The following is a 22,894-nucleotide window of genomic DNA, read 5'->3' as shown; positions in this document are numbered from 1 at the left end:
CGTGTCTGCCTAATTTAATGCACGACAGCTGAATATGACATTGACTCTCGCAATGAGTTACTAAGACGTGTACAATGGATTATATCAGAATAAACAAGATTACGTATTAATTTACTTATTTTCAGGGTTTCACTTCTCTTGTAAGTCATTCTGTCACTTAATTAATAGATAACTTTGTCATTATACAGTAACAACATGGACGTTGTACACAGTAAGTAAAACACTGTAGTTGAAAGTCAATTTACAGCCACAGTCAACAGCCACATTCTTCTCTTTGCAACATAGTTTGATGAGAGAGAGCTTCTACACACTAAAAAGAAAAGGTTCCAGGAGTATCCTTTAGGGGTTCTTCAATTTGAAACTGTGGGGGAACCCCTATAAGTTCTTTGAAGAACCCTTTAAAAGGGTTCTTCAAAGAACCCCTTTTAATGGATCCTCAAGCAACCTTTTGAAGATTTTTGGGGTTAATTTTTTTACTAACCCCCTCTCCACTATTATTATTATTAATAATATTAATAATACGCATAACAATAACAACAATAACACAATATTTTAGTTGTCAGTGTTTATTATGATTTTGGTGGCAAAGCAGAATAAAAAAATCAAAATACGAGGTAAACTCCCAGCAGAGCCCCAAGTCCAGTGGGTATATCCTCTGGCGTGTTGATGTTAATGTGTTGATGTTCTCCGTATCCATAGCCAGAATGATTTTGCAGTGCATGGTGATCAAACAGGTTTCCTGTTATATTCATCAGAGGTGTAGGGAGGGTGAAGTCAGTGAATCCCAAAAATAGTAATTATACAGATGTTTAACAAAACATGACAGTATTCATACCTTGGTTTTTGTGGCAAATGTGAATGAAAAAACTGTTTTGATAATGGTTTTCATACACATACCTTGTCCATAATGTAGAGGCCTATGGGATTTTCATTGAAGAGGTAAGGGAGGAGGATTGTACATGTGATCTGCATAACATACCAATACCAATTGACATACCTTTGTATGCCTCCTCATCTATATACAGTGAGGGAAAAAAGTATTTAATCCCCTGCTGATTTTGTACGTTTGCCACTGACAAAGACATGATCAGTCTATAACTTTAATGGTAGGTTTATTTGAACAGTGAGAGACAGAATAACAACAAAAAAGTCCAGAAAAACGCATGTCAAAAATTTTATAAATTGATTTGCATTTTAATGAGGGAAATAAGTATTTGACCCCTCTGCAAAACATGACTTAGTACTTGGTGGCAAAACCCTTGTTGGCAATCACAGAGGTCAGACGTTTCTTGTAGTTGGCCACCAGGTTTGCACACATCTCAGGAGGGATTTTGTTCCACTCCTCTTTGCAGATCTTCTCCAAGTCATTAAGGTTTCGAGGCTGACGTTTGGCAACTCAAACCTTCAACTCCCTCCACAGTTTTTCTAGGGGATTAAGGTCTGGAGTCTGGCTAGGCCACTCCAGGACCTTAATGTGCTTCTTCTTGAGCCACTCCTTTGTTGCCTTGGCCGTGTGTTTTGGGTTATTGTCATGCTGGAATACCCATTCACGACCCATTTTCAATGCCCTGGCTGAGGGAAGGAGGTTCTCACCCAAGATTTGACGGTACATGGCCCCGTCCATCGTCCCTTTGATGCGGTGAAGTTGAGATCCCTTGAGATCATTGACAAGATCCTCCCGTGTAGTTCTGGGCTGATTCCTCACCATTCTCATGATCATTGCAACTCCACGAGGTGAGATCTTGCATGGAGCCCCAGGCCGAGGGAGATTGACAGTTATTTTGTGTTTCTTCCATTTGCGAATAATCGCAGCAACTGTTGTCATCTTCTCACCAAGCTGCTTGGCGATGTTCTTGTAGTCCATTCCAGCCTTGTGTAGGTCTACAATCTTGTCCCTGACATCCTTGGAGAGCTCTTTGGTCTTGGCCATGGTGGAGAGTTTGGAATCTCCCTTTAAGAGTGTGCTCCTAATCTCAGCTCGTTACCTGTATAAAAGACACCTGGGAGCCAGAAATCTTTCTGATTGAGAGGGGGTCAAATACTTATTTCCCTCATTAAAATGCAAATCAATTTATAACATTTTTTTGGTTGTTATTCTGTCTCTCAATGTTCAAATAAACCTACCATTGAAATTATAGACTGATCATTTCTTTGTCAGTGGGCAAACGTACAAAATCAGCAGGGGATCAAATACTTTTTTCCCTCACTGTACCTGCAGACACAGACACAGAAGTGAGCAGTTCAGTCATCTGCACCCAATACAGCTAGCCTTCAACATATTGTTATAGCCTACATATTCTTACCTCTTTGTTGATTGATATCCATTGAATTGTCTCTATTTTCTGTTTTAGAAAGATTAGCACAAATATGAAAAGATAAATGGTATCATCATAAAACAATATCAATTTAGATCATACAAGGGACAAACCTTACCTTAAATTGAAGAGATCTTTACATTTTTCAGTTAAGTGCCTGCACCTGCTGTCCTTGCAAATTAAAATCCCAATGTTTCAGTTGGGCAGTTAGGTTCCTGCAAGAACCCCCACCAACTAAGGAGGTTCCTTGATGAACCCCACCTCCTATGGGGTTCTTGGAATAACCTTTTTGGGGCAATTTTCAGTTCCAAGAACCCCAAGGTTCTTCGAAGAACTTTGAGGATGTTAGAAGAACCCTTGTTGAACCCCTAATTTTTGTGTATGAACATTGAGGGATCATTCTAGCCTGGTAGTAATATTTTAGTACTTCTTTAGCCGACTCCTTTTATTGTACGAACAGATCAGGCTACCACCAGGCTAGAATCCCTCAGTTACAGTGTTCATCTTTTGCTCATACTCTTCTGGGTGTTGCTCCTACAGGCAGGACAACGTTGGGCCATGGGGCGATGGACATCAGCATTCAGGGCCCAGGAGTTTCCGCTCAGCACTGCTACATAGAGAACCGGGCAGGGATCATCACTCTCCACCCCTGTGGGAACCAGTGTGCCATAGACGGGCTTCCTGTCACCAAACCGGTCCGCCTGTCACAAGGTATGGCTCCTTACAAACAAACTGACTTGTTGAAATGAACCTCAATGGCAAGGAGTATTTGTGATATTGCTTTCGTCATTGAGTGTCACGCCCTGACTCAAGGGACTCGTATATGTTGAGTCAGGGTGTGTAAGTTCTATGTTGTATATTTCTATGTAGATGTTCTAGTATGTCTATTTCTATGTTGGCCGGTGTAGTTCCCAATCAGAGGCAGCTGTCGCTCGTTGTCTCTGATTGGGGACCATACTAAGGCAGCCTTTTGGCACGAGTTAGTTGTGGGATCTTGTTCCGTGTGAGTTATGTTGTTTGTCTACCTTGGACTTCACGTTTCGTTTCGTTTCGTTTGTTGTTTTGTCGTGGTGTTTATTCAATATAAATAAACATGAATGCATATCACGCTGCGCCTTGGTCCTTCTCGTTCGTCAACGATCGTGACAGAAGATCCCACCAGACCTGGACCAAGCAGTGTGCCGAGGAGGAGCAGAAAGGATGGACTTGGCAGGAGATGAGAGAGGAGCTGGCAATAAAGAGGGAGGCCCTGATCACGGTGGAGAGATAATCCCCCCAACATTTTTTTGGGGGCACACGGTGTGGACGACGAGGCAGCAAGAGACCGCGACAGGGCGGTTCCGCTGGTTAGTAGAGGAGGCCACCAAATTAGGGGGGCCATTGGTTCAGAGGGAGCAGAAGGAAAGTGTAGAGGCACGGCGAGAGGAGCTGGTTAGGCAGCAGAAGGAGCGGGGGTTAATGAAGGAACCCAGTCCCGCTCCTCGCACCAATCAAGTGGTGCGTGTTGCCAGTACGGCCCGACCCGTTCCTGCTTCCCGCACTAAGCCAGTGGTGCGTGTTCCCAGTACGGCCCGACCCGTTCCTGCTCCTCGCACCAAGCCAGTGGTGCGCGTCGCCAGCCCGGTTCGGCCTGTTCCTGCTCCTCGCACCAAGGCAGTGGTGCGCGTCGCCAGCCCGGTCCGGCCTGTTCCTGCTCCTCGCACCAAGCCAGTGGTGCATGTGTCCAGTCCGGCACGGCCCGTGCCTGTCCCACCGGTGCCTGGTCCGGCACCGGTCAGCGGCTCCACTCCGGAGCCAGAGCAGTCCGCTCCACCGGTGCCTGATCCAGCTCTGGTTAGCTGCTCCACTCCGGAGCCAGAGCAATCCACTCCACCGGGGTCCAGTCCAGCTCCGGTCAGCGGATCCACTCCGGAGCCAGAGCAGTCCGCTCCACCGGTGCCCAGTTCAGCTCCGGTCAGCTGCTCCACTCCGGAGCCAGAGCAATCCGCTCCACCGGTGCCTGATCCAGCTCCGGTCAGCGGCTCCACTCCGGAGCCAGAGCAGTTCGATCCACCGTCGTCGGGTCCAGCTCCAGTCAGCGGTTCCAGTCCAGACCCAGACGTCAGCCCCTCTCCAGGTTCGGGGTCTCCCACACCAGGGTCCAGACAGGGCGTGGTACTTCGTGGGAGGAAGGAGAGGGGAAGCAGCGCGCCGAGGTCCAGACCAGACCAGGGGCGCAACAGGGAGGTGGAGAGTAAGTGGTGGTCACGCCCGGAGCCGGATCCGCCTCCGAGGCGGAATGCCCACCCGGCCCCTACCCTGTTATGTTTATGTGGCGCGGTCGGAGTCCGCACCTTTGGGGGGTACTGTCACGCCCTGACTCAAGGGACTCGTAAATGTTGAGTCAGGGTGTGTATGTTCTATGTTGTATATTTCTATGTTGATGTTCTAGTATGTCTATTTCTATGTTGGCCGGTGTGGTTCCCAATCAGAGGCAGCTGTCGCTCGTTGTCTCTGATTGGGGACCATACTTAGGCAGCCTTTTGGCACGAGTTAGTTGTGGGATCTTGTTCCGTGTGAGGTATGTTGTTTGTCTACCTTGGACTTCACGTTTCGTTTGTTGTTTTGTCGTGGTGTTTATTCAATATAAATAAACATGAATGCATATCACGCTGCGCCTTGGTCCTTCTCGTTCGTCAACGATCGTGACATTGAGAGAGACTCCACTACAATCCTGGACTTACCAATGCACATGTATACATTTAAAGCCAAAAATCGATGCCTATTTGCTGACTGTGTAACCAGCACTTACAAACCCCAAATCAATTAAGATGGAAGTATTAGAGTCAAGAAATCCATTCAGTAAATGCAGATGTGTGCTTTTCTAAACACTTTGATCAATAAATAACCATGCGTTCCTGTGGGACTGTAGTGAATTATTTGTTACCACAGTAAACTTGACTGTGCTCTCAGGCACACTGCTATATGGCAACCTGGCTGGAAGGACACCTATTGTCAATACATCACATTCTTTCACCAGGATTTCTGAATTTATAATATAAGACCAACAGAAAATAAAGAAACAGTGTCACGATCGTCTAGAAGAGAGGAGGACCAAGGCGCAGCGTTGAAGGCGAACATATTTATTTAATTAGAATGATCACACGATCAAAACAACAAAACGATGACGTGACAGTCAATGGTCATACACAAACCAAATACGAACAAGAAACCACAAACACAAAGGAAAGACAGACAGTTTAAATATGGCTCCCAATCAGAGACAACCAGCTGACACTCGTTGCCTCTGATTGGGAGTCACTCAGGCCAACATAGAAATACAAACTAGAACTCCCAACATAGCAATAGAATACATAGAATTACACACCCTGGCTCAACATAACAGTGTCCCCAGAGCCAGGGCGTGACAAACAGGCCCTCCCCCTGGTAGAGTATCTATGACATTAGTCATAGTACTTACATTATCTCAGCGGCTTCTTGGCTCCATAGAATCACAGCAATTTGGTAGTCATAAACTACAGTTGAAGTCGGAAGTTTACATACACCTTAGCCAAATACATTTAAACTCAGTTTTTCACAATTCCTGACATTTAATCCTTGTAAAAATGTCCTGTCTTAGGTCAGTTAGGAACACCACTTTATTTTAAGAATGTGAAATGTCAGAATATTAGTAGAGAGAATGATTTATTTCAGCTTTTATTTCTTTCATCACATTCCCAGTGGGTCAGAAGTTTACATACACTCAATTAGTATTTGGTAGCATTTCCTTTACATTGTTTAACTTGGGTCAAACGTTTCGGGTAGCCTTCCACAAGCTTCCCACAATAAGTTGGGTGAATTTTGGCCCATTCCTCCTGACAAAGCTGGTGTAACTGAGTCAGGTTTGTAGGCCTCCTTGCTCGCACACACTTTTTCAGTTCTGCCCACAGATGTTCTATAGGATTGAGGTCAGGGCTTTGTGATGGCCACTCCAATACCTTGACTTTGTTGTCCTTAAGCCATTTTGCCACAACTTTGGAAGTATGCTTGTGGTCATTGTCCATTTGGAAGATGCATTTGCGACCAAGCTTTAACTTCCTGACTGATGTCTTGAGATGTTGTTTCAATATATCCACATAATTTTCCTTCCTCATGATGTCATCTATTTTGTGAAGTGCACCAGTCCCTCCTGCAGCAAAGCACCCCCACAGCATGGGGGTCCCCATGTGCAGTTGCAAACCGTAGTCGCTTTTTTTATGGCGGCTTTGGAGCAGTGGCTTCTTCAATGCTGAGTGGCCTTTCAGGTTATGTCGATATAGGACTCGTTTTACTGTGGATATACAGTGAGGAAAAAAAGTATTTGATCCCCTGCTGATTTTGTACGTTTGCCCACTGACAAAGAAATGATCAGTCTATAATTGTAATGGTAGGTTTATTTGAACAGTGGGAGACAGAATAACAACAACAAAAACCAGAAAAACGCATGTCAAAAATGTTATAAATTGATTTACATTTAAATGAGGGAAATAAGTATTTGACCCCCTCTCAATCAGAAAGTTTTCTGGCTCCCAGGTGTCTTTTATACAGGTAACGAGCTGAGATTAGGAGCACACTCTTAAAGGGAGTGCTCCTAATCTCAGTTTGTTACCTGTATAAAAGACACCTGTCCACAGAAGCAATCAATCAAATTCCAAACACTCCACCATGGCCAAGACCAAAGAGCTCTCCAAGGATGTCAGGGACAAGATTGTAGACCTACACAAGGCTGGAATGGGCTACAAGTCCATCGGCAAGTCTCTTGGTGAGAAGGTGACAACAGTTGGTGCGATTATTCGCAAATGGAAGAAACACAAAATAACTGTCAATCTCCCTCGGCCTGGGGCTCCATGCAAGATCTCACCTCGTGGAGTTGCAATGATCATGAGAACGGTGAGGAATCAGCCCAGAACTACACGGGAGGATCTAGTCAATGATCTCAAGGCAGCTGGGACCATAGTCACCAAGAAAACAATTGCTAACACACTACGCCGTGAAGGACTGAAATCCTGCAGCGCCCGCAAGGTCCCCCTGCTCAAGAAAGCACATATACAGGCCCGTCTGAAGTTTGCCAATGAACATCTGAATGATTCAGAGGAGAATTGGGTGAAAGTGTTGTGGTCAAATGAGACCAAAATCAAGCTCTTTGGTATAAACTCAACTCGCCGTGTTTGGAAGAGGAGGAATGCTGCCTATGACCCCAAGAACACCATCCCCACCGTCAAACATGGAGGTGGAAACATTATGCTTTTGGGGTGTTTTTCTGCTAAGGGGACAGGACAACCTCACCGCATCAAAGGGACGATGGACGGGGCCATGTACCATCAAATCTTGGGTGAGAACCTCCTTCCCTCAGCCAGGGCATTGAAAATGGGTCGTGGATGGGTCTTCCAGTATGACAATGACCCAAAACACACGGCCAAGGCAAGAAAAGCACAATAAGGTCCTGGAGTGGCCTAGCCAGTCTCCAGACCTTAATCCCATAGAAAATCTGTGGAGGGAGCTGAAAGTTCGAGTTGCCAAACGTCAGCCTCGAAACCTTAATGACTTGGAGAAGATCTGCAAAGAGGAGTGGGACAAAATCCCTCCTGAGATGTGTGCAAACCTGGTGGCCAACTACAAGAAACGTCTGACCTCTGTGATTGCCAACAAGGGTTTTGCCACCAGGTACTAAGTCATGTTTTGCAGAGGGGTCCAATACTTATTTCCCTCATTAAAATGCAAATCAATTTATAACATTTTTGACATGCGTTTTTCTGGATTTTGTTGTTATTCTGTCTCTCACTTTTCAAATAAACCTACCATTAAAATTATAGACTGATCATGTCTTTGTCAGTGGGCAAACGTACAAAATCAGCAGGGGATCAAATACTTTTTTCTCTCACTGTAGGTACTTTTGTACCTGTTTCCTCCAGCATCTTCACAAGGTCTTTTGCTGTTGTTCTGGGATTGATTTGCACTTTTCGCACCAAAGTACGTTCACCTCTAGGAGACAGAACGCGTCTCCTTCCTGAGCGGTATGACGGCTGCGTGGTCCCATGGTGTTTATACTTGCGTACTATTGTTTGTACAGATGTGTAATAATAATGTAGAGATTAGTTGATAGTCGACACCTTTGACATAGTGTGTTGGTCATATGTAACAAGCATCTGTCACGCCCTGGCTCTGGGGACTCTAATATGTTGAGCCAGGGTGTGTAAAGTCTATGTGTGTTGTTCTATGTTGGCCAGTGTGGTTCTCAATCAGAGGCAACGTGATTCAGCTGTTGCTTGTTGTCTCTGATTGAGAACCATACTTTAGCAGCCTGTTTCCCCACAGAGTTTGTGGGATCTTGTTTCTAGTCGGTTGTGTTAGACCGTGAACTGTCACGTTTTCGTTTTGTTGGTTTTGATCGTGTCTCTAATAAAGAGTATGTTTGCCTGCAACGCTGCGCCTTGGTCCTCATCTCTGTTCGACGATCGTGACAGAAGATCCCACCAAGACTGGACCAAGCAGCAAGTCCAGGAGCGAGCGCCTGAGAGATCTCTAGCGGATCTCCTTCGCCTCCTCGACTGGGTCAAGCCATGTGAGGAAGAGAGGGGCCTGACGTGGAGGCAGAAGGGCGAAAGGCTGGCGAGAAGCATGGAGACCTGGTCCACGGGTAGGAGTGAAGCCCATACATTTTTTAGGGGGGGGCTAACGCCGTGGACGACGGGGCAGCAGGAGGCCGCCAGGTTACGGGAGTCACTGGTCACCAGGGGGAAGGAGGATATAGAGGCACGGCGAGAGGTACTGGCGTGTGTTGCCAGTCCAGTCCGGCCTGTTCCTGATCCCCACGTAGGGCCAGTGGTGTGTGTTCCCAGTACGGCCCGGCCTGTTCCTGCTCCCCGCACCAAGTCAGTGGTGCGTTTCGTCAGCCCTGTCCGGCCCGTTCCTGCTCCCCGCACCAAGTCAGTGGTGCGCGTCGTCAGCCCGGTCCGGCCCATTCCTGCTCCCCGCACCAAGTCAGTGGTGCGTTTCGTCAGCCCAGCTCGGCCCGTTCCTGCTCCCCGCACCAAGTCAGTGGTGCGCTCGTCAGCCCGGCACGTCCGTTCCTGCTCCCCGCACCAAGTCAGTGGTGCGCTCCGTCAGCCCGGTCCGGCCTGCTCCTGCTCCCCGCACCAAGTCAGTGGTGCGTTTCGTCAGCCCGGCTCGGCCCGCTCCTGCTCCCCACACCAAGCCAGTGGTGTGCGTCGTCAGTCCGGCACGGCCCGTGCCTGTTCCACCGGTGGCTGGTCCGGCACCGGTCAGATGCTTCACGCCGGAGCTAGAGCAATCCGCTCCACCAGTGTGCAGTCCAGCTCCGGCCAGCGGGGCCAGACCGGACCAGGGGTACTTTGGGGGTTTGGAGAGGGAGCGGGGATCAGGCCAGGAGCCGGATCCGCCGCCTAAGCGGAGTGCCCACCCGGTCCCTCCCCTGTGGTATTTGGTGGGCGCGGTCGGAGTCCGCGCCTTTAGGGGGGGGTACTGTCACGCCCTGGCTCTGGGGACTCTAATATGTTGAGCCAGGGTGTGTAAAGTCTATGTGTGTTGTTCTATGTTGGCCAGTGTGGTTCTCAATCAGAGGCAACGTGATTCAGCTGTTGCTTGTTGTCTTTGATTGAGAACCATACTTTAGCAGCCTGTTTCCCCACAGAGTTTGTGGGATCTTGTTTCTAGTCGGTTGTGTTAGACCGTGAACTGTCACGTTTTCGTTTTGTTGGTTTTGATCGTGTCTCTAATAAAGAGTATGTTTGCCTGCAACGCTGCGCCTTGGTCCTCATCTCTGTTCGACGATCGTGACAGAAGATCCCACCAAGACTGGACCAAGCAGCAAGTCCAGGAGCCAGCGCCTGAGAGATCTCTAGCGGATCTCCTTCGCCTCCTCGACTGGGTCAAGCCATGTGAGGAAGAGAGGGGCCTGACGTGGAGGCAGAAGGGCGAAAGGCTGGCGAGAAGCATGGAGACCTGGTCCACGGGTAGGAGTGAAGCCCATACATTTTTTAGGGGGGGGCTAACGCCGTGGACGACGGGGCAGCAGGAGGCCGCCAGGTTACGGGAGTCACTGGTCACCAGGGGGAAGGAGGATATAGAGGCACGGCGAGAGGTACTGGCGTGTGTTGCCAGTCCAGTCCGGCCTGTTCCTGATCCCCACGTAGGGCCAGTGGTGTGTGTTCCCAGTACGGCCCGGCCTGTTCCTGCTCCCCGCACCAAGTCAGTGGTGCGTTTCGTCAGCCCTGTCCGGCCCGTTCCTGCTCCCCGCACCAAGTCAGTGGTGCGCGTCGTCAGCCCGGTCCGGCCCATTCCTGCTCCCCGCACCAAGTCAGTGGTGCGTTTCGTCAGCCCAGCTCGGCCCGTTCCTGCTCCCCCGCACCAAGTCAGTGGTGCGCCCGTCAGCCCGGCACGGCCCGTTCCTGCTCCCGCACCAAGTCAGTGGTGCGCTCGTCAGCCCGGTCCGGCCCGCTCCTGCTCCCCGCACCAAGTCAGTGGTGCGTTTGCGTCAGCCCGGCTCAGCCCGCTCCTGCTCCCCACACCAAGCCAGTGGTGTGCGTGGTCAGTCCGGCACGGCCCGTGCCTGTTCCACCGGTGGCTGGCCGGCACCGGTCAGATGCTTCACGCCGGAGCTAGAGCAATCCGCTCCACCAGTGTGCAGTCCAGCTCCGGCCAGCGGGGCCAGACCGGACCAGGGGTACTTTGGGGGGTTGGAGAGGGAGCGGGGATCAGGCCCGGAGCCGGATCCGCCGCCTAAGCGGAGTGCCCACCCGGTCCCTCCCCTGTGGTATTGGTGGGCGCGGTCGGAGTCCGCGCCTTTAGGGGGGGGTACTGTCACGCCCTGGCTCTGGGGACTCTAATATGTTGAGCCAGGGTGTGTAAAGTCTATGTGTGTTGTTCTATGTTGGCCAGTGTGGTTCTCAATCAGAGGCAACGTGATTCAGCTGTTGCTTGTTGTCTCTGATTGAGAACCATACTTTAGCAGCCTGTTTCCCCACAGAGTTTGTGGGATCTTGTTTCTAGTCGGTTGTGTTAGACCGTGAACTGTCACGTTTTCGTTTTGTTGGTTTTGATCGTGTCTCTAATAAAGAGTATGTTTGCCTGCAACGCTGCGCCTTGGTCCTCATCTCTGTTCGACGATCGTGACAGCATCAGTGAAAAGTGTAGCGGATGCTATGTCAGCATTGCTACTGTCATTCCGGATGCAGAAATTCGTTGTTTTTTCTGGGTGAGTGGTAGGCTATTGAAAAAAATTGACTGAATCCAGACTTGAAATTGTGTTGATATCTAATTTTAATCTCAGAAGGTACAGTATATACATTTTTCTCTGACTTATAGCACAGAGCAGTTGTCCTGTGAAGAGTGTAAGAGACTTTGTTTAAAGTTGAGTGTATGATTTTAAATGTGAACTACAAATACATTGAATCCTTATCCAGATCTATTTTTTTAAGTATGTGGACACCCCTTCAAATTAGTGGATTCGGCAATTTCAGCCACACCCGTTGCTGACAGGTATAAAATCGAGCACACAGCCATGCAATCTCCATAGACAAACATTGCCAGTAGAATGGCCCGTACTGAAGAGCTCAGTGACTTTCAACGTTGCACTGTCATTGGATGCCACCTTTCCAACAAGTCAGTTTGTCAAATTTCTGCCCTGCCAGAGGTGCCCCCGGTCAACTGTAAGTGCTGTTATTGTGAAGTGGAAACATCTAGGAGCAACAATGGCTCAGCCGCGAAGTGATAGGCCACACAAGCTCACCGAACGTGACTGAAGCACGTCATCTGTCCTCGCTTGCAACACTTACTTCCGAGTTCCAAACTGCCTCTGGAAGCAACGTCAGCACAAGAACTGTTCGTCGGGAGCTTCATGAAATGGGTTTCCATGGCCGAGCAACCGCATACAAGCCTAAGATCACCGTCGGCTGGAGTGGTGTAAAGCTCTCCGCCATTGGACTCTGGAGTAGTGGAAACGCGTTCTCTGAAGTGATGAATCACGCTTCACCATCTGGCAGTCCGACGGACGAATCTGGCGGATGCCAGGAGAACGCTACCTGCCCCAATGCATAATGCCAACTGTAAAGTTTGGTGGAGGAGGAATAATGGTCTGGGGCTGTTTTTCATGGTTCGGGCTAGGCCCCTTAGTTCCAGTGAAGGGAAATCTTAACGCTACAGCATACAATGACATTCTAGACGATTCTGTGCTTCCAACTTTGTTGGGGAAGGCCTTTTCCTGTTTCAGCATGACAATGCTCTCGTGCACAAAGCGAGGTCCATACAGAAATGGTTTGTCGAGATCGGTGTGGAAGAACTCGACTGGCCTGCACAGAGCCCTGACATCAACCCCATCGAACACCTTTGGGAAGAATTGTAACGCCAACTGCGAGCCAGGCCTAATCGCCCAACATCAGTGCCCGACCTCACTAGTGCTCTTGTGGCTGAATGGAAGCAAGTCCCTACAGTTATGTTCCAACATCTAGTGGAAAGCCTTCCCAGAAGAGTGGAGGCTGTTATAGCAGCAAAGGGTGGACCAACTCCATCTTAATGCCCATGATTTTGAAATGAGATGTTTGTCATGCAGGTGTCCACATACTTTTGGCCATGTAGTGTATCATAGACTGAAAGTCATGTCATGACTAACTTGGTAGTCAGTCAGAAAGACTCCGAGGATACACAACTAATATTGGAGGAAATGGGTGAGGTTGATTCAGATGACACAGATTTGGGATTGCACAAAGGAGCTCTGACTCAGGGTTACCGCTCCTCTCACCCCACCGCACTGTGTTCGCTCACTGCCATTCTTAGTGACTGACTGAGAAATAGGGCATTACACGAGGCTGCGTTGGAAGGAACAATAGACAACAACGAATTGTAACGCAAAATATTTCACTGAAATGGATTGTATCCCTACGCAATGGATGAATTACCTTTTCTAATGGCTGCACTATAATGCAGGTGGAGAGCGCTCTTTATGAACACGTAACGTAACCTATGTGAGTAGCCTGTGGAAGAATACTGATAAATATAACCATAACAAAGGAGTCGTCAAGACAAGCCCGCATTAACGCTCTCTCGTTCTTCAACAATAATTTGCCGTTCAGGAAAAACACATGGCTCGTTTTAAAGGAGCAGCTGCGATGTTAACAGCAGAGAGCAAGAGGACTTTCATTTGGATTTAAAGTAAGTTTTTTTCAGAATTAAAGGTAATGTGTATGCTGTAGAGTATTTCAACGATGTGTTGTATCTACCAATTTTGTACAATTGCTTAATCGTCAGTTGTGGCCCACAAACCGAAAACGGGTCGCTTGATTCGGTACAGTAGATGGGTGACGTTATACAGTAGGTATAACATTGTAACATTCAAATGATACATTGTACTCTAATCTCGAACCATGCATGTATGATACAAAGTATTCTCAATAAAGGATATTGATATTGTAAAAAAAGATAATGCACCTGCACCATTGCACCAGTAAAGTAACATTGACCTATTGTATTAATATTGAGTAATGGCAATACGTCACACTGGTTCCCCAAAAAAATATGTGATTGTTTTGTTTGTATTTTTTATTTTATTATTATTGATCATTTGTCAACTTTTAAGATGACTTTTATCTCATCATATTTCTACAATAGTATTGTTTATTCCACTGAACTTCCTCATCCACTTGAGTTCAATTTACAGACAGAAAACATATACAAGGATAAAATCTCTTATCCAAATCCCCCATGATCCCTTTTCATTTTGGCATGGTCACCGGGTGCCTGTATACAGTTACATTTCTATTCCTGGTCGATGTGACCTAAGCATGCTGTTAACCCTGTGTAGAATCTAGATGCAGTCTATTCTCATATTAGCAAGCCCACTCTAAACCCCCCATCCAAAATTCTGTAATTTCTGACACATTGTATTGACCCCCATTGTATACATAGGAAGTAAAGAGACACAAGGTGCACCCCCTCTGCAAACAAACCTCAGGCTGCCCTACAATTCTCTCCTTTTTTTTTTTTTTGTGCTTTTGAGCCCCATATCCTCATGCTTGGTTGGTCCTGGACTCCTCTGTTTGTGAGGCCACATCCGCAGAGCATGGATAGAGAAATAGCCCATAGCCATCTGTTTCATGACATGACCAACAGGATTATTTATTGTCTTATGTTGTTCTGACAAAAGGAGGTGAAGGAGAGAGTGCGTTCAGTGCACATCTGTTACTAGACCCCCTGACACCTCATTATGCCACTCACAGAAGGTGGCAGATAGTTTCAGGATATTGTATCTGGGATAAATGTTATGGAATACATTTCTCAATTATGAAAGTATATGAAGAGGAAGCCTGAAATCCGTATCAGTGTTATCAAATGCCACATTATATATTGTAGGTGGTTGACTGTGTCATACTTATTTTAGCACAAATTTAAGTGGATTGACAGCAGTGTATGTTACCAAAATACTTACTGACACCATCATTAACTTTATTCGTCACAAGCATAAAATGTACTTTCTCATTGGTATTGCTGTATAGGCTACCTATACCCTCTTTAAAAAGTAGGCTGACATCCTACTTCTGACATGTATTGATATACCAACTCAGTTATGTTGGTGAAAATAGTATGGCCATACGAGAACTTGGTCTTCTCAGATGGACTTCCACTGCTTCCCTGTGAATGTCCTCTCTATCTTTTGGTATGTGTGGCTGCACTTTATGGCTTCTGCATTGGCTAAAGTGTTGAGTGATTAACTGGTGAGCTTGAAAATGTCTGGCCTTTCCTTAAGCAGTAAAACACAACAATGCCATGGCAACTGTCTTGCTTACTTTTTGGCATTCCTTTGTCCAGTATGTCCTCTGCTTTAGAGATGTCTGACACTCTAGGTTTAGTGTCTGGTCCTCTGTGTTTTATGATGAAACAGTAAAATGTGAAATTGTCAAAGCTTAAATGATAGTTAACTAGTAGTAAAGGAATGGAAATACATTTGGTCTTACTTATAGAAGTTGATTTATTGTTTCATTTTAAAGTAATGAAACGTTTCTCTGAACTGGAGATAATAGTTCAGGTTACTCACAGATGGAGTCTTTCTTTGTTGAAGCCAACTGAAACTTCTCAGCTGATCCCTATTTTTCATACATGCCCTCACGTTATCAGAATTCCAAGTATAGAGCTATTAGCCCAGTTTCCTAGATCTTATTTCAGTTGTCCCAATGGCTCACTTCCCAAGGCTTAATAATGAAGATCTTTTTGGCTAGCTATACAACATTGAAATTATGATATGAAAACGCTTTCATATTGTTGCTTGAGAAGGTTCAAGCAAGGGTTTAACTCCAGGGAATATGGTCTAAATTTTATACTACCGTGATATAATCCAATTTAGTACCCCTCAGGTATGCCAACCCAACCTTCTCCTATGTTTTCTTTCGTCTACCAGTTTTTCATGAAAGAATATCTCGAGGTGATGCTGTTGTCCTTGCAGAACAGGGTCTATAATTTCCTGGAGATTTGAATCCCTGCCCGTGCCAAAGTGTTTTCAGGGAATAATGGTCTGTGCTCTTTGGTGCCACTTCTAGTAGTGTCAAAGTGCCCTTGCAGTAAAGACATATCCACTCTCATCTCAGACAACCCCATCTGTGATTTTCGGTTTAGAATATTGAAAATATAGTAATGTCAAATCACCCGTTGACTTCTCTCAAGTCTTCTACTTGAGTAGGCTACATGGTTCACTCTTTGGTTGTAATTTAATAACATGAATATGGTAACTTGCAGAGACAGCCCCATACGAGGTATGAAAGATGCACGTTGGAGCCATTCCCAAAGTGCACTCACTGTGATGAGAACCCATGAGTTCTGCCATTATTGAAGTGGTAAAGGAGAACTCACCTCGCGACGTTGAGAGAATCAATCTCGCTGATTAACTGTGAGGATCTTGGCTGCGCAGCCGCCAGCCCTGTTCTCTTCCAACAGCCGCAATTCATTATTTTCTGTGAAAGTTTTTTTCATTTACCATTGAAGCATGTCCTCTCCCAAATGACATCATGAATTTTAATTACAAAAATGGCGACGTGTCATATTTTACTGTCAGGTCGTTTTAGCAAAGAACTTGATTAAACGTTGCACTCTCATGCTGTACGGAGATCAGAGGTGAGTTTTTGTTTTAAGCTCAGCCTTCTACTGAACAGAGTTATGAAATATTGCTCTTAATTGCATCTCTTATTGGAATCCCTGAGATGCTTGTCTCTGGTGAAAGGGTTCTTCACTTCAAATCTGGGGAGAGCTGAGAGCATATGGAGGGATGAGTGGAGCAGGGGCGGACTTGGACCAAAAATCGGTCCTGGCATTTCTAACAGACTTGGCCATTATTTTCCTTGAGGCCCCCACACCAGGACATTTTTTCCCTCGAGGCCCAACACCGGCCCATTTTTAGCCAGCAAATGATAATTTTGCACAAAAAAACGATGTTAGACAGGCTGACTGGTCTAAAAATGGACCAGCCCATCTGGCATTTGCCAGAAATACCAGATGGCCAGTCCGCCCCTGGAGTGGAGAACCCTATAGGGAACATGATCACCCAAGGATCTATTCTACAACCCTGTCACTGGTTTAGTGCCCTCGCTGCCAATACTCTGTCCTCTCCTATGATTAACCAAAGGTGATTGACTAGGGAATGTCCAATGGGAATGTGACCCCTACAATGTTACGGAAGTGCTCTAGTGGAGATCTCCATGGACCACCTAGGGAGTTGGGTTAGGTATCTCAGTGTTCTGATTTGGTATAATTGTGGTCTGGTTAATAGTCAGTAGACTGACATTTGCCCAAAAGCTCTGTCTCAGTAGAAATAAGCTGAGGAGGAGCCCCTAGACAGAGGCACGGTGGGACAGCATGAAAAGGGCATGGAGGTGAAGGGAGGTGCTGCAGTGAGGAGCTCACACCCTGAGGGTTTTTACATAGGGGAGGACTCTCACACTTCAGTGTTGTGATGCCAAAATATTAGCAACATCCACACAATCGCTTATCATATCAATAATTTATACTCAGGTCTTAGTAGGCTGCTCATTACTTAGTGCCCTGAGTTTTCCCTGGTCAGGTCACATGGTCTGGAAATACTCCGGGCCCTACTCTTAATACAGACAAATTGTGAATGAAGAGAGTAAGTCAAGTATGGAAGCCTCCAGTCTCCAGACACATGTTCACATCCAGGTAAGTCTGATGACAAGACGCTTAGAATGTTGGTCTGTTGTTCATTCTCAATGTGTTACCACCATCAATCCATCTTTATGTCTCAAAGCAAATTCTCCATTGATCTATTCCTCTGTACAGTAGCTATAGCTGCAACAAATGACTACTATATTTATTGAATTCCTGCATAATGATTGCCGGGGGATCTTGCTAATGGTATTGACTCACTCAATTACTATTTGTTATAGTGAAAGATAGTTCATTATGAAAACGAGGCACTAGAATCACAGCGTACTATTCTACGTGTCCCGTGTTCTGATTAGACTTGCACGCTTCATTTAATTTATGATTCCAGTCAGGGAATTTCCCCGGGCATAGGCACGGGTGGGCCTGAGTGGGCCCAGGCCCACCCACTGGGGAGCCAGGTCCACCCAATCAGATTGAGCAAAAAGAAATCAGCACACCTATATTTTAGCTTTAATAATCTTTAAAAATGCTAAATCTCTCAGCCTCATGGCAAAATGTGTAGAATAGCATGATAAGCTATACAACTGCACATTTTCCTCTCTGCCCCATGGCAAAATGTGCAGAATTGCAGGTAATTAGCTTTAAAACAGCCACATTTTTCTCTTTGCCCCATGGCAAATTATGTAAAATTGCAAGAAGTTAGCCACTTTCTAAAAATGCTTTTCTGGCTATGCCATGGCCCAGCTAGACCTAAATAAATGCCTCACATCTCAGCACTCTGTACATCTATAGTCACATACTGTTGTTTAGTGTTTCCCTATGCCAAGGGATCCATCAATATAAGTAGGTCTCTAATGGCTGAATTGATGAGTCTTAATTGGCATTGATGTGGTTCACTTATGTGGTTCACAGATAATGACCCTGTCCTGTCACTATGGGTGGCTACTGACTAGCCATTTATGCAGCTGTTGTATTGTATGAAGATCTTCAGAATGTTTTTGTCATCAATTTAATATTGTCTGTAAACTAACTCACACTCAACAAATCATACGGTTATTTCACAATATTTTCCTTGCATTGATATTGATCAACCACCAGTCCATGGCTGGATGTAATGGATTTGCTCTCCTGCCTCTGCCCCCGAGGAAAGAAAAACTATCAGAAATGCATTAATCTTATGAGTCATACTTCAAGGTTCGCACTAGCTAGCTATTCAAAAATTATGTTAGAGAGATTGGAAATTCTTAAACTTGTCATGTCATTGACTCAGACCCAGTTTGATGCCTGTGCTTGTCCAGTGTGTTGTCTCACTCTGTTGTACACTCCTGGCTATGGGCTTATGAGCACACACACACACACACACACACACACACACACACACACACACACACACACACACAGTGCTGTAGTTTGGAAATTGTGTAAACGAGCAGCTCTTTGTGTGGTTTGCTGACTCATCCTACCTGTCTGATCCCTGATGGCCTGTCGTGTCACTGCTCAGCTGTGGAGGCATGAGGCTCCGCTACCCCTCTACCCTGGGCCTGTGTGTGTGTGTGCTTGCCTGCATGCGTGCAAGCAGGCGTGCGTATGGAATGTGTGTGTGTGTATCGTTACTCATTGTGTATTTAGTCCTTGTGTTATTTTTTTCTTTATTATTTCTCTTTTTTTATCTCTGCATTTTCGGGAAGTAAGCATTTCACCTGTTGTTTACGAAGCATGTGACAAATAAAAATGGATTTGATTTGAATGTATGTCCGTTTGTGGGTGTGTGTGTGCTTCTTTCTGGTGCACCAGGCACTTTTAGTTAACCCTCACCGGAAGCCCCAGACAGAGAGAGGCACACGAGGTCCTACGGTTGCCGAGATGTTTGGATCAGAGTCCCTAAGGGAAATAGAGAAAGAGCAGAGCAGAGGCAAACAGTCAGTGAATGACAAGTGCAGCATGTGATGAAAACAACAGCAGAACCAGACTCCTCCTGCTAACATCAGCTACCATGCATAATGCTTGTTCGTCCACTGCCTGTGTTCCAGTAGAGCTGTAAAGCAGTAGTGGGTAAAGTAAACAAGGCCATGTTAGCCTGACAGTATTTTACTGCTGTGGGTGACCCATAGAGTTCTGCATTCACAGTTCGTATCTGCATTCTGCACAGACTACATGCTTTTAAAGACTTTATTTATCCCTATGGAACTTCATTTGTGGTGTCAGATACAACCATATACAAGTAATTGCAATCACACATAACAATGCATTTTTCTTCCTCGCTTTGCAATTTTGACATGTTTTACTGCTATTAAATGACCATGATGGCATGGTGTGCAGCATAGTTTTATGCATGCTATTAATACTTTGGATCAAGTCTGTACAGTGTGTGTGTGTGTGCTCTCTGAATAGCCAGTGAGTTGTAAGGTTGAGTTGGCTTACAGTGTGTGATGGCTGTAGCCCCGAGGCTATGTCATTTGAAGGGTGGGTCTGACACTGGGCATGATTGCGTTTTGCCACAAAACGTGTTAATGCAGGTCAAAGCCAAGACTCTGTTCTCCTTGGCTGTGACTCAGGCCTGCCAAAACGCACAACCTCTGTCTGCTGAAGAAAAACAGAGAGCGTGTACAGACAGATATTCAGCTGAAGTGGCGCGCTCCAATAATACTGTTATAAAATGTATTATAAACTGGGTGGTTCGAGCCCTGAATGCTGATTGGCTGACAGACGTAGTATATCAGACCGTATACCATGGGTTTGACAAAACATATATTTTTACTGCTCTAATTACATTGGTAACCAGTTTATAATAGCAATAAGGCACCTTGGGGGCTGGCGGTATATGGCCAATATACCACGGCTAAGGGCTGTATCCAGGCACTCCGCGTTGCGTCGTGTTTAAGAACAGCCCTTAGGCGTGGTATATTGGCCATATACCACACCCCCTTGTGCCTTATTGCTTAAACACGTCTCAGTACTACCCATCACATCACCTTGTGTTATGACATTTGTTTTTATGTTTGCCTCCCCAGAGACGTTCATTTCATATAGTTTATTATCAAATGTGGAAGTAAACATCATATATAATAGAAATGGGCCTGTAACTTTTCAAATTTTCCCTTTAGTCGAATAATTAAAGCTAAGCTCAACTCTGTCGACATAAAAAAAAACTCTGCTTCACTGCTGCATTGACGTCATCTCGTCTCCCTACACTGTTGTGATAGTTACCACGGTAATTCAGCTGTGCCTGTGTTTGTGTCCTAATCACTGGCTGTCCTGTCAGAACCTATGAAGTAATCAACTGTTCTTCCCCACTTCCATGGAATAAAAAGGCATCTGGCTGCATTGTACACATTGTGCGCGTCCCAAATGAAATCCTATTCCCTATATAGTGCACTACTTCAGAACAGAGCCCTATGGGCCCTGGTCAAAAGTGGTGCACTGTAAAGGGAATAGGGTGCCACCTGGATCGCACCCACTGAACAATGATGGTGGTCTGATTGAAAAGTTTCCATGAAAGCCTTTTTACCCCCAGGTTCTCAGGTTACTGATGACAGATATCAGTTAACAGACCACCCCCTATTTATCTCAATCTAAAATATATTTTCAGCTATTCACTGTATAATGGGACTATATTTGGACAGTACAGTAGCAATCATTGCATTCTCCTGATTGCTTTTAGTTAGTAGCATACAGGACTGAATTAGTATGTTTTACATGTTTCAGATTTTTCAAACAAGGCTGTAAGTCGATCAGAATAGGCACTACCAGCATAGGGAGTCTTTTCCATAGAAATAAAACTAAATCTATGGTCTGTTCACTCACAAGGCAATGCTCACTGCTTACATAGAAGTGAGTTACAGGCTATGCCTGCCTTTTCATATCCTGTTGTTACCACCTTATCAAGCTGCCAGACCCCAGTGACTTGTAATAACTGATGATGAAAAGATCAAGTATATTTCCAGTAACACTGTCCAGACTTATATTGGATGTGTTTCACTCATACGATATTATAACTGCGATCGATAATAGACAGTACTGTGCAGCCGTCTTCATCGACCTGGCCAAGGCTTTCGACTCTGTCAACCACCGCATTCTTATTGGCAGACTAAATAGCCTTGGTTTCTCAAATGACTGCCTCGCCTGGTTCACCAACTACTTCTCAGATAGAGTTCAATGTGTAAAATCGGAGGGCCTGTTGTCTGGACCTATGGCAGTCTCTATGGGGGTACCACAGGGTTCAATTCTTGGGCCGACTCTTTTCTCCGTGTATATCAATGATGTCGCTCTTGCTGCTGGTGACTCTCAGATCCACCTCTACGCAGACGACACCATTTTGTATAGATCTGGCCCTTCATTGGACACTGTGTTAACAAACCTCCAAATGAGCTTCAATGCCATACAACACTCCTTCAGTAGCCTCCAACTGCTCTTAAACACTAGTAAAACTAAATGCATGCTCATCAATCGAACGCTGCTGGCACCCGCCCACCCGACTAGAATCACTACTCTCAACGAGTATGACCTAGAGTATGTGGACAACTACAAATACCTAGGTGTCTGGTTAGACTGTAAACTCTCCTTCCAGAATCACATTAAGCATCTCCAATCCAAAGTTAAATCTAGAATCGGCTTCCTATTTCGCAACAAAGCCTCCTTCACTCATGCTACCAAACATGCCCTCGTAAAACGTACTATCCTACCGATCCTTGACTTCGGCGATGTCATTTACAAAATAGCCTCCAACACTCTACTCAGCAAATTGGATGTAGTCTATCACAGTGCCATCCGTTTTGTCACCAAAGCCCCATATACTACCCACCACTGTGACCTGTATGCTCTTGTTGGCTGGTCCTCACTACATATTCGTCGCCAAACCCACTGGCTCCAGGCCATCTATAAATCACTGCTAGGCAAATCCCCGCCTTAGCCTTAGCTCATTGGTCACCATAGCAACACCCATCCGTAGTATGCGCTCCAGCAGGTATATCTCACTGGTCATCCCCAAAGCCAACACCTCCTTTGGCTACCATTCCTTCCAGTTCTCTGCTGGCAATGACTGGAACGAATTGCAAAAATCTCTGAAGCTGGAGACTCTTATGTCCCTCACTAACATTAAGCATCAGTTGTCAGAGCAGCTTACCGATCACTGCACCTGTACACAGCCCATCTGAAATTAGCCCACCCAACTACCTCATCCCCATATTGTTATTTATTTTGCTCATTTGCACCCCAGTATCTACTTGCACATCATCTCTTGCACATCTATCATTCCAGTGTTAATACTAATTTTAATTATTTTTCACTATGGCCTATTTATTGCCTTACCTCCACAACTTGCTACATTTGCACACACTGTATATATATTTTCTGTTGTATTTTTGACTTTATGTTTTGTTTTACCCCATATGTAACACTGTGTTGTTGTTTTTATCGCACTGCTTTGCTTTATCTTGGCCAGGTCG

At 45.8% G+C, this 22,894-nt stretch overlaps 1 protein-coding gene across 2 annotated transcripts in view; it reads left to right on the top strand.

Annotated features, from left to right (window-relative positions):
* Nucleotides 1–22,894, top strand: part of LOC121567642 (pleckstrin homology-like domain family B member 1) — a 96,434-nt gene that overhangs the window by 13,843 nt on the left and 59,697 nt on the right. The window contains exon 4 of one of the 2 annotated variants that reach the window (XM_045219800.1): nt 2,856–3,026. In XM_045219800.1, the coding sequence (XP_045075735.1) occupies nt 2,856–3,026 (171 nt within the window). Of the gene's footprint in view, nt 1–2,855; nt 3,027–13,001; nt 13,500–22,894 lie in introns of those variants that run through there. The other variant, XM_045219804.1, reaches the window with a different exon arrangement.

Source organism: Coregonus clupeaformis, chromosome 6 (genome assembly GCF_020615455.1).
Source record: "Coregonus clupeaformis isolate EN_2021a chromosome 6, ASM2061545v1, whole genome shotgun sequence".
In the NCBI taxonomy this organism is placed as follows: Eukaryota; Metazoa; Chordata; class Actinopteri; order Salmoniformes; family Salmonidae; genus Coregonus; species Coregonus clupeaformis.
Note: the sequence above shows the minus strand (reverse complement) of the source record. Positions and strands in the feature narration are given on the sequence as shown.